Here is a 16,872-nt window from a genome sequence, read left to right on the forward strand (position 1 = left end):
ATGCACCTTTGCAGGTGAACGTAACTTATTTCCAAATATGCATCTAAAAATGTTCGATATTTCAGTTATTTTTTTGCATAGCTTGCCTTTTCTGCTACCAGGAGCGCAAGTTACATTTACTTTGTTTTAATTTTCTAAGTACGCCCACTTTTCTGCCTTTCTGTAATTCTTACTTTTTCTTTGTTGTAACCTGCTGATGACTAACCCTCCGTGCCCGCTTCCTGTTTGAATGCAAACAGCACGAGGACGACGATTCTTATTGAACAAAAAAAAAATGTATTGGTACATCCACTGTGGAGTTTGTCAAACTTGTCGATACTATAGTCATAAACACAAATGGTTTGTGTACCAGTGCAGCCTCAAGATCAGAAAGATGAAACAGGCATTCAACAATACATGTACAGTATTGGGAATTCTTTGGCATTTTATTTTCAATGGTCACTTTCAAATGAGAGTTTAAAGAGCCAATTCTTTCCCAAACTGCAGTCATCACACCTCTAATTCATCATATGAACCATCTGAAATGACTGCGATGACAGAAGGAATTGAAATACTGAGTATTATAGTGCTTTACTGGGAACGTGAAACATAAGGCGAGTAAAATCAACTTGTTGAAGTAAAAACTGGTTTTGCATCAAACAAAAGTCTCCAGCTCAGAAAAGCCCCAAAATAGACAACTTTTCAATTAAATTAAATTAAATCATCATAGCACCTCATTAAATAAGCACTTTGTCAACAGCGGAAGGCTTTAACAGTCTTAAAGTGACAGCAAATCCAACTACTGAGATTTGAAGCCCCCCCCCCGGCACATCCGGCATCTCCTGCATTTTGTTTCAGTCTATAGATGTTGTGGGGATGGGGCTCGGTCCACGTGGAGGTGCGACGCCACAGTCACCGACATTTCCGTGCGCCATCACCACCGCTCCATCATTAGGAACCTGACGATGAAGACATGAAAGAGTTGACAAGCGCCATCAATGCTTGGCCTCACACAATAATGAAATTCCCACGGAATTCCCTACTGAAACACTTATACATGACTAAAACACTCTCACAAACTACTGGAATTTGATGCTCGTAATGCAAAAGCAATGCAAATGTACTCAGCCACCAATTGTACTGTACAAGTTCTCCCATTTCAAAAGATGAGAGGCCTGTGATTTCCATCATAGATATTCCTCACCTGTGACAGAAAAAATGTGGAAAAAAAAAATCCAGAAAATGACTGACTTCTAAAGAATATATTTGTAAATTATGGTGGAAAATAAGTATTCGGTCCCCTACAAAGAAGCAAGATTACTGGTCCACACAGACCCGTAACAACTTCTTTAAGAGGGTCTTCTGTTCTCTACTTATTTGTATTAATGGCACCCGTTTGACCTATAAAAACTACAAAAGACACCCGTGCACAACCTCAGTCACACTCCAAACGCCACTATAGCAAAAACAAAGAGCTGTCAAAGGTCACCAGAAATAACATTGTCGACCTCCATCAGGCTGGGAAGACTGAATCTGGAATAGGTAAGCACCTGTAGCTAATATTATATTGTGTATAAAGTTCTATGAAAAAGAAGAAATGAAATAGAAAATGGAAGACATACTGTACAAGCCCATTGATAATCACCCTCAATATGGGACTCCACACAAGGTCTCACCCCGTGGGGTCAAAATAATCAAAAGAATGGTGAGCAGAAATCCCAGAACCATATGGTGCGGACCTAGTGAATGACTTGTAGAGAACTGGGACCAAAGTAACAAAGGTAAATTAACAACACACTGCCAAGGACTCAAATCTCGCAGTGATAGATGTGCCCCCCTACTTAAACCAGTACGTGTCCAGGCCAATTTGAAGTTTACTAGAGAACATTTGGATGAACCACAAGAGATTTGTGAGAATTCCACATGGTTAGATGAATCCCAAATGGAACTTTTGGTAAAAACACAACTTTTTGTGTTTGGAGGACAAAGAATGCTGAGTTGCATCCAAAGAACACCATTCCTACTATGAAGCATGGTGGCTGACTAAATACTTTTTTCGCCCCACTGTAGAGTAGAAATATTTGGATACCAAATACTGAAATGCTCCCACATTCAGTATTTAATTTGGAACATTCGCGCAACTACAGGGCCTCATTCTCACTACAGTTACACTTTCACGGACGCGACAAAAATATTCAAACACACCACTGAAATGATATCTTGCAAATTATTGAAAAGTTCTCACTCATTCCAGAAACGTTTTTATGTTCATGACTGAAACACTCACACATGACACTGAAACGCTCTCATAAGCAATAATGAAACATTTTCATATACAAATACTCTGATACCCACTGCTGAAATGCTCTCACATGCAATACTGAATTTGGAACGATCGTGCAAACTACAGAAACACTCACATACATGACAAAAACTGTTAAATACACACACACCACTGAAATATTTTCATATTGTAGGAATAATTGTGATCATAATTAACAGACATCTGCTTCCAATAAAGAAATGCTTTGCTCTGCTCTAGATAACGTGGCAGCCTCCTAGCAGAGATGGCAAGAACAAAAACATCTAATCATCAGAACTGTTAGAACTGCTGCTTGTTAAAGTAATGATGACCACACATGTATTCAGCAATCTTCCACACATGCACACGCACATGAACAAACATGTACACCTTGTTTCAAACTGCTTTGCTTGTCGTCTCCTTTTTGTAACATCCATGTAAATAAGGGGCGTCTTAAAACTAAATAAATAGAGGTGCTGAGGAGAAGATAATCAGAGAGTGCAGTGGTAAATTGTACGAGACAGTTCCTCTCCTCTCCTCTCCTCTCCTCTCCTCTCCTCTCTCCTCGCGAGGCTTGAGCTGGTGTCTTTGCTTCCTCTTTTGTCCTGTATAATGAATGTCTGATTGGTGAACCTGACACATATGCACTATTGAAATGTTTTCACACTCATTGCTTAAACTTATTCATATCTCTAACTGAAACACTTTCATATTCATGACTGAAAAACAGTTTTTCATAAACTACTGAAATGCTCTCAGACATCTGTAATACTCTCACATATTGATCTGAAATATCCTGAGATAATACACTGAAATGTATAACTTTAGCAGTAGAGCATTTCAGTAGATTGTGAGATGTAGTTTTGAAACCGAAATTTGACGCTGATGGCCCCAAACCCACAACATACGCCAATGTGCACAAAGACCAGTACACGAATGTCTAACCGCACCAGATTGAAAGGTTGTCACGAGTAAGAAAAGGAAGCATCAAGTCTGAAGAAGGAATTCATCAGAGAGAAAAAAATAAATAAATGTCATGACATATCCTGCCAGTATAGTGGATGTTCGTTATAAGGTAGAGTGCAGAGTCTGCAGTTAGATACACAATATAGATCTTTACACCATGACATCACACATGCAAACGGGCAGAAAAACACCGAGCATTATATGAAGGCATGACGGGCAAACTCTTCCATGTCATTCGACCAGGGAAGCGCCATTGAGAAGAAATGGGAAATGGCCTAAATAACGCTTTCCATCTTCTTCTCTGCCACCGCGGTTTCGCTGTGAAGTGTCAGTCGAAAAATGTTACACGAGATAAATTGCTTCCGAGTGACAGAATACTGACTCTAATCAACATTTCAAAAGTTGGCGATCTAAAAATATACTTGGTGGAAATTAAGACTGTTGATATAGAGGGAGATGAATAGGGTAGGTGTGATCTACCCCGCCCTTGCGCTGCCAGGTAATTATGTAGTCCGACTCACTCGAATGAAAGTCTACTAACAAAGACTTGTTTGCAGCCCGAATGATGATCCTTTAAATAAAAAATAAGGATTTACATTAAGATAAAACGTAGTAAGATCACACTGTCATAATCTGGAATTACAGTATTTTGTAATATAGGAGTGTCATAAGAAAAGAGATTATCTAAAAATGTGTTTGCAATGATCAAGGTCAGAGATTGAGTGTGACTTCACCAGTCTTTCCTGTCACAATGTGTTGCAGAATGCTGAGTGCAATGATAATGAAAAAAAACCACCCATGTCTCAGGGTATTGACACGACAGTCGTGTGGAGCTACAATTCGCCACATTTCAGTATAGTAGCGGCGCCCCACACATGCAACGCATAGCAGCACGATATGATCAGCAACACCACTCCCTCTGGATCCAAAAATTACATGATACACTCATTCTATAAATTTCAAAAACTGCATGTAGTACTTGGAGGAGGATGCAGTTTCCTACCTCAGCCTGATTCCTCTTTATTTTAATTCCTCATTAAAGCCTGTTCAAGCCTCATGTTTTAAGACTGTTGGGTGAATGCCAATCCACTTCATTTTATAATGGGCGAACTGAACTTTAAATTACATTGTTGGGAAAAACTCTTCCAACACTGGCCGTTTGAAAAGTCAATGTCTTTAGACTTGTCGATTTGGAGAATCCTTTTGGAATTTGTACTAGCTTATTGGTGGATATTTTTCCAACTGAAAATTGTTTCCAATCTGAAGCAGCCTTACTCGAATAGCAGACAAAACAAAAGAAATAGGCGGTACAGTATCGCACAAAAATGTTCCCAAAGAGGCAATTATTTTCGACAAATATAAATAAATAAAAATCTTTCATCCAATTTTCAAAATTCTTGGCAAGTACTGTACTCACATTGAAGTACATTCCAACAGGACATCATCATTTGGACAAAAAGCTTGTCACTTTAGTATATGGAGTTTAAAGGGTTAATTACCCCCCCCCTTCCAAAAAAAAATAAAATAAAATCTGGACTATTCCTCCTAAATTTAACATGATAATTTAGGGACGATCAGACTTTCACGTTGCTCCGGATGATAGAACAAATGTGCTCTGTTGACATTGAAATAGATGGCACCCTGTGGAGCAGATGTTAGCTAGCAGGCCAGCCATCGTTTTGCTAAACTACTCCAATAACAACCCAACCCAATTTTACACTGGACATACCAATGACAAATTGACTTCTAATAACTCCATAAAAAAAAAGAAACAACAACAACACCCTAAACCTATGGGACAATATCTGATGTTGAAATTCCAAACAAGTTTTTGTCTTTGTTTTCAGTCTGGGTCAGCAATGCAGCAGTCACTCGTTTTGCCAACCAGAAGTACCGCGACACCTATTGTTCACAAACATTATGAAAAAGTCTATTCAACCAAACAGAAAGTAAATAAAAGATATTCTTATCAGACACTAAAACAACTTAATATGAACGGCTATGGTATGTGAAAGTGCCATTTTTCACCTGTAGTGGCTGAGTCTCGCGCGGCTGTCCAATCTTCACCATGTTCATCATTTCTGTGATCTGGACGATCGCGAAGGCGATGGCGACCCAGGGGGCACCTGAGAGCACCCAGGCGGGCTTTGCTATGTCCTCCTGCTCTTCTTGGTACTTTGTCTTCTTAAGGGGAAGAGGGGTAGCCTGCTTGTTGAGGGCGGGGCTCTCTCTGGCGCTCTGGTTCTCCACCAAATCAATAGTGGCAATGGGAACAGGGCTGGAGGGGACTGGAATGTTCTCTGCCAGCATTTTATCCTCTAGTCGGAGAAAAGAGACATACATTCCTTACAGCTGAGTGGTTAGCATGGGGGGAACAAGCAAACCCCATGCAAGAGGGCTGGATTCAATTCCCCAGTCTCTGTGCTAGCCAGTCGTTTACCGTGGCAATAAATATAAAACAAATCAAATTAAAAAATGGTTACTATACAATGAATATTTCAAAATTCTGTTACTTGAAACCATTTTGTGTCTTAGAAACTTTCCATATTTTTCCATACAAGGGTAGGAACCCGAGAAAAGCAATAAGTACAGCGCTAACTAAGAGTTCCTTTGTATTACTTGCAAAATTTAATTTGAAAAGTAGGGAGCTTCTCTGCATTTACATGTTGTACATGCTCAGTGATAGCTTGGCAAGAACTGAGCGTTTGGAAGTCGGGGTTACCCACCATTTCCTTCCGTTCCGCTTGTCAGACACTGGATGAGGATGAAGATGAGTAGTATGGCCAGGGAGGCCATGCCGATCCCCCGGAACGATACTGCAGCGCCTGCAAAATTTGAAAGGACTGACATCAAGTGTACAATATAGTTGTTTCGCTTTCTTTGGATTGCCATATGTGAGAAAAAAAAAGGATTAGCGGTGTGGGGAAAAAGCTAATCAAGGACTACGTGGGTCAATGTGGTTTGTTGCAATTCTTATGATCTCGTTACGAGACTTTGAAAATTCTAGGTACTCTTCAAGTTGGAAACCTTCCAATGGGAAATTATGGGAGTTACAGTCAATTAAGATGGGATAGCCTCCAGCTCTCCCACAACCTTTGTGAGAATAGGTGGCTTGGTAAATGGATGGATGGATAAAGGGAATCAACTGGAATAAAATGGGAATTTACAAAGATGAAGGTTTTATTTAAAGGTCCCATCTTTTGGCTGTTTAGACACCCATAGAGTGATGCTCTAACAAGAACTTTGTATAAAAGTGTCAATCTCATAAAATAAAAAAATGCACCTTGGTTTTGTCATACAAGTGCCAATAAAAGGTTCCCTCACAGCTACTTCTTATTGCCCCAGTTTTGGAACCACTTGTCCACATTTGGCTAAGACCAGCCCCTTTCTTCCAATTTGATGCCGCCATGCAAAAGACTCACTTGTGAGTGTAGGTTTGTTATCTTGAAAGCGCTGGCTAAGTTGAGATCTTTGATAGTGGTCTGGACAAGCATGAGAACTTCAAATGACCTCATTTCAAGCCTCTTAACAGAAAAACATCTGAAGTTACATCTGAACAAACCTGAAATTTTACTACAAATTTTACATTTACTGAGGGACCTTGGAGACAATATTTCATTCCAAATACTAGAAAAAGTTGGTTTGGCAAAACACAGGACCTTTAATTGGGAAGTTCAATATAAATCAGGAAAATGCAACCTAAAAAAAAAACTGACAGAAACTATTTGCAGTGGTACCTAAAATTCAGTGCCCCCAACTAACCAATTAGAACGAGTTGCTTTTTGGTCCATGTTTTTTTTTTTTCTCTCACCTTGCTTAGTCAGGCAAAATCTAAGGAATGAACAAGCCTCAGATGCTTCACCGCTCAATGAAGAGGAAACAAAATAGAGCTGTTAAGGTACTGCGACACCCTGAGGAAGAAAAATCTATTTTGCATGGATGCCTGCTTTTGACAAAAAATGTATTATTCATCCTTTTTTTTTTTCACCTCATATGCTACTGAAACACTCACACACAACTGATTTTTTTCTGCCATTCAAATACATTATTGAAAATAGATTTTCCAGTGGAGTATGAGGAACAAAGCATTTCTGTAATGTGTGAGCAGTAATCCTCAACCAACCCAACCTCCCCATACCAATATATATATATATATATATATATATATATATATATATATATATAAATATAAAAAGAGCTCTTCTTTTCACAGTGACATTACATCATTGGGGGATGAAGATTTAGGTAACAAAAAAAAAATTAAAAGGAATTGGGTAGTCATACCAAAATAACCGACCAACAGTCCTCCCACCATGGCCCCGCAGCCGCGGCCTAGCCCCAGGTGAAGACCCTGCAGGATGCCCTGGGCAGACGTCCTCAGAGCTGGCGGCACGGCAGCGCTCAAGAAGGAAATACAAGCGGCCCAAACAGAAGCGTGTGTCACACCTGCAATGCAACCATCCCACGTGACATCCTGTAAGTCACGAACATCTTCTCCAAATAAACAAAACAGACAAACACAATGACTTCTTTTGGCTCTATTTTTCAATGTAGTATGTGCAAGTGCTGACATCCATTTGGCAATATTTGCATATGGTGTGTGTGACTAATGCACTTTATGTTCGTACATAATGTAATGCAACTTACATGCAAAGGCTATTTAACACATACTGTATTCGAGTTACCTTGGAGGACCTCCATTGGCAGCACGGTCCAAGCATTCTTCAGATATGAGATGTAGAGGTAGCGCGCAGTGTTGCAGCCCAGGCCGATGTAGAGCACCCTTAGACGAAAAACACGTGTTGAAGCATCTTGGTGATCTTTTAATATCTTACACAATCAATATTGACCTAAATGAAAGCAAGCAATCTAAACACGACACACCCTTGGGACACGTATTCATCGAGATCGTTGTGTTTGCTAAGCACACGCAACACGCTTGCCGACACACACATTCACAAGTACGTCGCAGCTAACTGTGACCTCTGAAATTACACAACCATGTAGTTGCAGTGCTTTAGTGTAGTTATGTGGAGTCTCCCTTTAAATGGCCTCCATCCACACAGAGAATGTGGTTCTGTGTAATCTCCCTTCAATGGCATCACCACAGAATGTGAAGGGCTGCCAGAAGGACATCTAATATGTTTTCTCAAATGTTCCAGCAGATGACAAATTCACAAACCACATCAACGACAGATGAGTCAACAGTGGACTGGGACAGGATGTTGGAGACAAGGTTGTCAAAGCTGCCCTTGAGCAATGAACTGAAGCCACCCAAAAAAAACATTGGTTGAATGATTTCCCATGTGGGAACGATTGGAACAACAGAGAGAAAATTGACTTTTTTTTTTTAAATCCCAAAAAAGGTTTTGGTGGCGTTACAGAAAAAAAAAAAAAGTGAAAACATCTCGTAACTTATCTCAAGTGTGTCAGACTAATTTTTGTAGCGTGCCAATTTGTAGAAATGATTACCCTCAATGGGCCATTATTAAAACTTTGTTGTGAAAATTGCAAAAATCATACATTTAAAATCACAAATCATATTATTACACACTATGCACTCAATTCCCCTACATTTGCTTATGATATAAAGTAGTTGTGTCATTTAACGACAAACTGATTTTGAAATCCAAAGGCAAGGAAAATAGTGTCCAAAAATATTTTAGCATACAGTTGTCCAATATCTGTTAAGTAGTGAGTGGACACCTGGGATCAGTTTTCTACTTGTAAACTAATTTTTTTTTTTTTTTTTTTTTTTTTAATGACATGTTCAAGCTCTCACCTGATGTGTCCCACCAGCTCGATGAACTTATGGCTGGTGAAGTAGGCGGTGAGCTCCGAGACGTGACTCAGGACAGAGCAGACACCAAAGAGCGTGTAGGTGCCATGAAGGTCTTCCAGGTGCCAGTACAGGAAGCTAAAGACAAAGCCGTACCCAAAGCCCATGAACCAGGCTACGAATAGAACCGAGCTGTAGCGCACGCTGCACAGTAGCTTCAGAAGATCGCTGTAGTGGAACTCTTGCTGGAGAACTGTACTACTGCTGGACGGATCCAAGTTGGGTGGCGCCCTTGGGCCGTCCGTCTCTTGTGCTACGCGTTCTGGAATTTCCTGCTGATAGTCAGTACCCTTTTCAAAGTAAAACTGAGTGGCAACAACAAATGCTGCACCCATCAGCACACCGAAGACAATGAAGGCGATCTGATAGTTGCGCAAGCGGAAGTCGGGCAGGATACAGCCGAGACCGTCAATCGTGACGCTAATGTGTGTGTGATCGATCCAGATGCCCACCAGCAGCATAGCGAGACCCCAGCCCAGGGAGCCCCACATCCTCTGCAGGCCGTAGCGATCGCGGGCCTTGCCGAGATACTGCAAGGTGACCGTGTCCACGATGGTGACGGCAGGAGCGCTGAAGAACTCGCCAACAATGATGACTAGCAAAATGATGAGGAAAATGTTCTCCACTTGGGTGTTGTCATAGATGATTTGGTACTCCTTGGGATTGACTGTTGGAACAGAAGTGGTGGATGTGGTGGTGGTGTTCATCGTGGGGGGTGTATCATTGATGCTTCGCATGGTTCTGGAGGCTGGGAAGCGAGGGAGCCAAAGGAGTTCAATGAGGCTGCGGCGGACACGATCGCTGGAGTTACTCTCCTGCGTGAAGTTTCCGGGTGGTTGAGTGGCAGTCACCGAGGGCGGCATCGTCACATCTGCACCCTTCTCCACACATTTCATGTCGGCTGGTTTCACAAAGCCGATGCCGCAGTTGAACACCAACCAGCAGAAGACAGAGAACAGTAGCACGGCCTTCCCCTTTTTAAAGCGGTCGGCCACCACACCCCAAAACGGCGCGCTGCAGAACTCGATAAAGTAACGGATACCCACCAGGAGGCCGCTTCGACTGGCAGACATTCCCAGCTGCTTATAGTAGACCGCAAGCAGCGGGTGCAGCGAGCCGTAGGCGGCGTAGAAGAAAAAGTAGAAGACTTTAGAGATGAGGAGGTGAATGTTTATGTGGCGGAAGATCCTTTCACAGCAGTCCAAGTAGTTGGACTGTGAGACCACCGGTGGCTCAGCTGGGGCGTCGATGGACAGAGTAGCTGGAACAGGAACACTCCTCTGCTGCAGTGACAGCTTGTTGAACGCCTCCTCCGGCACAGACGTGTTCTGTAGGTCCTCCTCATCGTCGGTCAGAATGGCAACCTTGTCATCAGATGGCATATCTGGAAGATAAAATGTGACAGCAGCATTAGGACTTTGAAATTCCCACAGCAATTCTCTGATCTCAAACGTTAATACACTCTTCAGTTTGTGTGTTGTTACCACCACCTACCACGCTATTGCATTTCAAAGTTATTCATCATTGTGGTACTGAGGGAGCCAAGTTGGTTTTTCGGTGGTGACACATGGTGTAACAAGTTTGAGAACCAGTGTCCTATGAAGTCCTTCACTTGTTCCCAACTGTCAAACATCACTATAAAGCTACATCTTGGAATATGGTAGAAGAGTATTATTTTTGTCAGTACTCATACATGATGTAGATTCAATAAACACTTGTAAAAATACATTTTCTTAGGGCAAACCCCTCCCTAATTTTTACATTAAAAATCATGTTCATTGTTCCTTGATTGTTTGTTGCATAATATTCAAGTTTCTTCTGGGTTTTTGTTTGCTGTAAGCTACAATCCTCACGACGGATATTGCATATTTAAAAAAAAATAATAATAAAATATTTCACCGTGTGTGTGGTGCATTTCTATGAGCTTCTCCTTTTTAATTGAACTAAGTGACGCACCACTTGTGATTCACAGCACAACCCATTAAAAGGTAGCAGGTAGGAGACCGTGATGGGGCTCTTCGTGGCCCTGCGCCACAGCTTTGGAAAAAGACTGTCCCTCACTTCGATGCGGAAGTGATTCATTTCTCTCAGAAAGCGTTTAAAATAAGTGTTCGTCTGATCAAAACAGCGCTTACAGAGGCGTCACCAACGATCAGAAATTTGAAAATGACTAACACACTGAATCCATCTCATAAACGGGCTTATTCACTTTGTGCGTGAGGCAGCTCACCTGACACCATTAAACATAAAAATGCAAACCGGCTGAGAAATACATTGAACCGCTCACCTGCTTAGGTCATCGATCCCATTCAAGTCAAACTATTGTTGCGCACTTTCCCTGGAGATTTTCGCTCATTTTCCCATTGAAATCCCATAAATGTCTTCGTTCATGCCTTCGATCCAACACAAGTCGACGTATTGTATGACTTTATCACGAGTATCTATTTGTCGCCGTTTCGTTTGTCTTATTGTGGCTAGTAACGACCTCGTCGAACCGGAGTTCCCACCTGTCCTGCGCCGACATCACCGTCAAGGTAGCCGTGGTGGATAACAGACAATTCCGTATTTTGCTTTCAAAATAATATCATTACATCACACATGTACGACAACTAATCCCGTCCGTCATGAAATTTGGAAGCATTTATGGAATATTTTTAATATTATTATAAAATCAATAAATCTGTTCATGTACAGTTTGCCTTCATCAATCAATTGGACTTCTCAATGTGTTCATCTGAACGTATTGATGTGTATTTTTTCAACATCCGGTATGCATACTGGTGGAATGAAAATGACATCCTCCCGCGACTCGATTATAAGGAACACTCCCAATTAATAACAAATTAACCGAGACGGCCGAGAGCCGAAACTCTGGGTCGACGTCTAATGGACGCAACGCTCAACAGAATCTGCACCAGATTTTTTCTAAATTGTAACATAAAAATAATGTGCATCAACATGCGGCCGAAACCAGTTCAAACTAGACTCAAGTTATCGTCCATTTACACTGTTTTGAATTCAATAAACCTCAATTCAAACGGACAAAAATAGTGTTATGAAGCGTTTACTTATCAAATAATCAATAAATAATGTGAATGAAAATCTTAGCGTACATGTGGCTGACTATTAAATACTGTTATCTCTAGGGGGCGTTGGAGTTATGGACATTGACAATTGACAATGGATGTGACGTAATTCGGACTGGTTTTCTTTCAAGGAAAGCAAATATGAAGGCAAAAGTTGATCTCAAGAGTAATTTATTCATGTCACACACTTATTTAGTACAACAGCTTTCACTTTATCTTAATTAAGCGTCAAAGTCTCTATGTGACAGAAAAGGACTCTGTGTGAACTAAGCATAAGAAATGAAATACTGAAATAATAATGCTGTCTTATTTTATCCGCCAAGAAAAATGGTTCTTACTGGGGAATGAAGCAGCAAATAAGAAGAGGGTGAACTTGTTGGTGGAGGATTACAAAATTGAAAGTATAGTGCTATCTCAATTAACGGGTTTAATGAATTCTGCTCAAAACACTCTTATCTCAAGTCATCTTCCACCAGTAAAATCAATGGAAATGCCATTAAAAAATAAACTTCTTTGTAACCTTTTTAATAAGAAAAATAATACTGTTCGTACAGTATAAAAACATCAAGATATAAAAAAATAAAGAGACTAAGGACATTTTTCATGCTCCAAAAGACATTGTTTGGCTCCCTTTCGGCCAATGGGGGGCAGTATGATACAATTAAATCTAATGCTGGCCCACGAAGAAGACATTTATTGAGTATTTTTAATAAAATGATTGATGATCATTATACTCTATGTATTCTACTGTTGCTGCAGTATTTGTATTTAAATAGCTGTTGTTTAAAGCCCTAAAACTACCTTAAAACTCAAAACTACCATACGACGGCATTTTACAAATCTTAGCAAACATAACTTTCATATGTAAAAGTTTTCTTGTGTTGGAGGGATCTCTTTTTAGTTGATGTTTACATTAACAGTAAACTTCAATATTTGCCATACTAGTGCTTGTTGTAAAGTTCACTGCTGCTGTCACTGTTGTAACTCAAATCATTATTCACAACATGCAAACTCCATCCATCCATCCATTTTCTTTGCTGCTTATCCTCATGAGGGTCGCAGCGAGTGCTGAAGCCTATCTCAGCTGTCAACGGGCAGGAGGCGGGGTACACCTTGAACTGGTTGCCAGACAATCGCAGGGCACATGGAGCCAAACAGCTGCAATTTAGAGTATCCAATTAATGTTGTATGTTTCTGGGATGTGGGAGGACACCGGAGTGCCCGGAGGAAACCCAGAAAGGCACGGGGAGAACATGTAAACTCCACACAGGAGGGGCTGGGATCAAACCCGGGACCTCAGGACTTTGAGGCCAACGCTTTTGCCATGCAAATTCCACACAGGCAAATAAATTAACTAACAATAACCACCAACACAAAAGTGCTTCGTAGATTTATTTGCCGTTAAAAGCAAACAAGATGGTATTGTAATTTGTCCAATGCATTCCAATATGATGAGTGATGATGATACAATGATTATTGTTCCATTCTCCTTCAATTCTGGATCTCGGATGCGGTAAGCAAAATCTTTACTCTTTGATAGCTCAATGAAGCATTTCCGCCGTCAACAACTGATCTTACTACCTGTGCCGACGTAGCACTTCCACAAATGACTAGCATCGTATTGACAATTGTTGACAATATTTAAATTTTCATTCAAGGTGATAGACTACATGCTATCGATATAAGACGGCCTATGTGCAAGAAAGAGCTAAATGAGAGTATGTTAGACTATTCATGCTTATTGATGCTGTCAACTCTTTTCCTTGTTCCCAATAATTACGTAAGTGGTTACTAACAGTTTCCAGTTGACTCACCGCATCAGTCAAGATCCTTGGATTAGTACTTTACATTTTTATGAATTGCTGTTGGCAGCTAGATCCTCCAGCACAAACCTGGCAAAAACAACCATCCAGGGTGGCCTTAGACCAAAAGACAAGTTCCTGGTGGACCCTCCCTATCCATCTGTTTAACGATTTCACCCTTCTAACGCTGGCTCACACCTGAGCTGCCAACATTACTGCAAATAGCACACGGTCACTACATTTAATGCTGTGGGCTACAATCGTAGATACAGAATCCACCACCACCGTTGCTAGCATCACTCGGGCGCTGAACTTTTTTCACTTCATTGGAGCAACAACGTAGCTGAAGCTCACTCGCGCTTATCTCAATTATTGCCTCGGAACACAAAGGAAAAAGAATAATAAATAACTGACAACTTATACGTAACTAAAAAATAAAACTGTAACTCGGGGGGGACTCGTAAGTCAAGGTATCACTTTAAAGGAAAATTTAAAAATACTACAAATGAAAAAGTCAGTAATCTGACTCATCTGAGAGTTCTCCCTGCTGTGTCCAGTGCTTCCTTTTCTTCTTCTTTTTTCTCTTCCTCTCTCCCATAAGCATGGCAGCCAGCACCGTGATAACAACAGTAACGGTGATGATGAGTACGGTGACAGTCTCGGCGATGCACAGTTCTGTGTCCACCTGGGTCAACCGGTAGTTGCGTAGAATTGCGGGGTTCCCGCACGTCAAGTTGGAGTAATCATCCAGGAAGAGTCTCTGGATGCTCCGCAACTTGCGGAAAACTCTCTGCAGGTCACAGTCACAATTCCAGGGATTTCCCTCCAGCAGGATATGGGTGCTGTAGGTGTGGATGCTCAGGAAGGTCTTGAAGTATATGCCGGTCAGCCGGTTGTGGGCCAGGTTGAGGAGGGTCATGCTGGTGAGGGGTTTGAAGACGCCCACCTGTGTCTCGTTGATGTGGTTTCCGGCCAAGTTGAGGACCTCCAGGGAGCGCAGCATGGAGAAGATCCCACTGTTCAGAGACGTCAATCGGTTGCCCTCCAGGTGCAGATGGCGCAAGCTGCTCATGGAGGCAAATGATCTGAGCTGTATGGTGCGGATGTTGTTGCCGCTTAGGTTCAACCTCTGGAGACTGTCCAGGTGCATGAAGCTGGTGCTGTCCAGGGTGCTCAGTGAGTTGTGGGCCAACTGCAGTTCTCGTAGGAAGGTCAAACCAACTGAAAAGCCTTTTCCTAGGGCGGAGATCTGGTTCCTGCTTAAGTCCAGCTTCTGCAGGAACTCCAGGTGCAAGAAGGCACCATCCTCCACCACACTTATGTTGTTGTTCTGCAAAAAGAGCACACGCAGCTTGCGGTTCTTGTTAAAAGACTGCTCGGGGATGATGGCAATCCGGTTGACGGACAGGTCCAGAAACTCTGTGGTGGACGGGATTCTGGCAGGCAGCTGGGTGAAGAAAGCTCGCGAACAGATTGCAAACCTCAGATCCCCATGACAGTCGCAACCCAGCTCGCACCAGTTGACGTGAGACCTGGAAGATGCAGCTGACACAGCCAGGAGGAAGAGCAGAAACTCCCTCATGGCTCCGCACACTCAAACTACACGAAGAAATAATGTTTTTTTTTCAATGAGTTAATTTTCAAGAAGTGTTAAAAATCATGGTAAATGGTCGTCTGTGTGAAGAGGAAAAAAAAAGGACAGATAATACAAAAAAAGTTGCATGATTAAACATGCTAAAAGATAAAGCTTCAAAGAATGCCCTTGCTACAGACATATAGATTTGGTAGATGAAGGCTTTCGTCTTACCAGCAGATGCTCGTCGACATCCAGCGGGCAGCAGGTGGAAAGTGCACATGCTGGAAGTGAGGGAGGGAGGGGATCACGCGGCTGGAAAACCTAATCAGAGATGCCACAAAGAGGGTGGAAAGACACACAGCAGCGAGGGGAGGAGAGCTTGTCAATTATTTACCAGGCGGTGGGAGGACAGGCCAAGCTCAAGGGGAGTGTGTGTGTGTGTGTGTGGGGGGGGGGGGGGGGTAAGAGATTGAAAGAAAAGTGGGCCACGGCGCGGAATTAGAAGGCTTTATTCAAATGACTGCAAGAAGCGCTTAATCACTACCATTTCATAAATATATAAAATAGAGGAGAGTGATTTCTGCACGTACTTTATATATGTGCACAAATCTTTCTCCTATCTAGTGTTTCTATGTTCTTGTTGTACTTGTGGAGGTTTTCTCCAGAATGCCCCCCACCCCCCCCCAAAAAAAAAACATGCTTCGTAGGTTAATGTAAAAATAATTTTCAGTGAATGTGAATTGTTGCTTGGATGTGCTCCAGGTCACCTGCGACCATAACAAGAAAAAAACTACAGAAAATTTACGGATGTCAGAAATTGGAGGCCCATACCAGTTAATATGACATGTAGAATAGCGAGCTGGATTAAGCAAACACTACTAAGTACCAATTGTGCTATAAAATTTCTAAAAGAACAAATAAAATGGTTGGTTTGTGCATCGATTGTGAACAAATTAAATGTGAAAATAATAGTTCCAACTCTGAAGTTTGTAGTTTAATTGAAAACTCAAAATGCTGAATAGTTTCAGGGTACACCACTCCACATATACACAAACAGACGCCACTGGCCGCAGGTCCAGATGTCAATTTGTTTACTCTCATCTGTAGGATGGCGCAGGATGTATCAGATAAATTGCGAGCAGACCTGTTGGTCACCAAGAAAAAGATTACATTAATACCGTCCAAATCCACGGGTCAGATGAAGCACTCTGATGTCATGTGGAGTCCCATTTCGTACTTGAACACGTGTTCAGTTTGGCCTTGATTAACAATGAGGGCATTTTAGCACCTACTGAGGACATCCTTCATTGATTATTTTATTA

The 16,872-nt window shown here is 41.6% G+C and overlaps 2 protein-coding genes across 3 annotated transcripts; both read right to left on the reverse strand.

Annotated features, from left to right (window-relative positions):
• Nucleotides 1–545: 545 nt before the first annotated feature.
• mfsd6a (major facilitator superfamily domain containing 6a) lies at nucleotides 546–11,789 on the reverse strand. Of its 2 annotated transcripts, none has more exons than XM_061829322.1 (7): nucleotides 11,594–11,789; nucleotides 9,030–10,470; nucleotides 7,933–8,030; nucleotides 7,532–7,693; nucleotides 5,974–6,072; nucleotides 5,276–5,565; nucleotides 546–938 (listed from the first exon to the last, which is right to left on the reverse strand). In XM_061829322.1, the coding sequence occupies exons 2-7, from the start codon at nucleotides 10,466–10,468 to the stop codon at nucleotides 834–836; spliced, it is 2,193 nt and encodes a 730-aa protein (XP_061685306.1). In that variant the 5' UTR covers nucleotides 10,469–10,470; nucleotides 11,594–11,789; the 3' UTR covers nucleotides 546–833. The 2 variants fall into 2 exon arrangements, with proteins under 2 accessions (XP_061685306.1, XP_061685298.1); XM_061829314.1 differs by having other exon boundaries at nucleotides 11,374–11,785.
• Nucleotides 11,790–13,594: 1,805 nt separating this feature from the next.
• LOC133494841 (leucine-rich repeat-containing protein 17) lies at nucleotides 13,595–15,807 on the reverse strand. Its single transcript, XM_061809046.1, has 2 exons — nucleotides 15,782–15,807; nucleotides 13,595–15,573 (listed from the first exon to the last, which is right to left on the reverse strand). The coding sequence occupies exon 2, from the start codon at nucleotides 15,554–15,556 to the stop codon at nucleotides 14,489–14,491; it is 1,068 nt and encodes a 355-aa protein (XP_061665030.1). The 5' UTR covers nucleotides 15,557–15,573; nucleotides 15,782–15,807; the 3' UTR covers nucleotides 13,595–14,488.
• Between the last annotated feature and the right edge of the window lie 1,065 nt (nucleotides 15,808–16,872).

The sequence above is a fragment of the Syngnathoides biaculeatus genome, chromosome 2 (assembly GCF_019802595.1).
Source record: "Syngnathoides biaculeatus isolate LvHL_M chromosome 2, ASM1980259v1, whole genome shotgun sequence".
NCBI classification, from domain to species: Eukaryota; Metazoa; Chordata; class Actinopteri; order Syngnathiformes; family Syngnathidae; genus Syngnathoides; species Syngnathoides biaculeatus.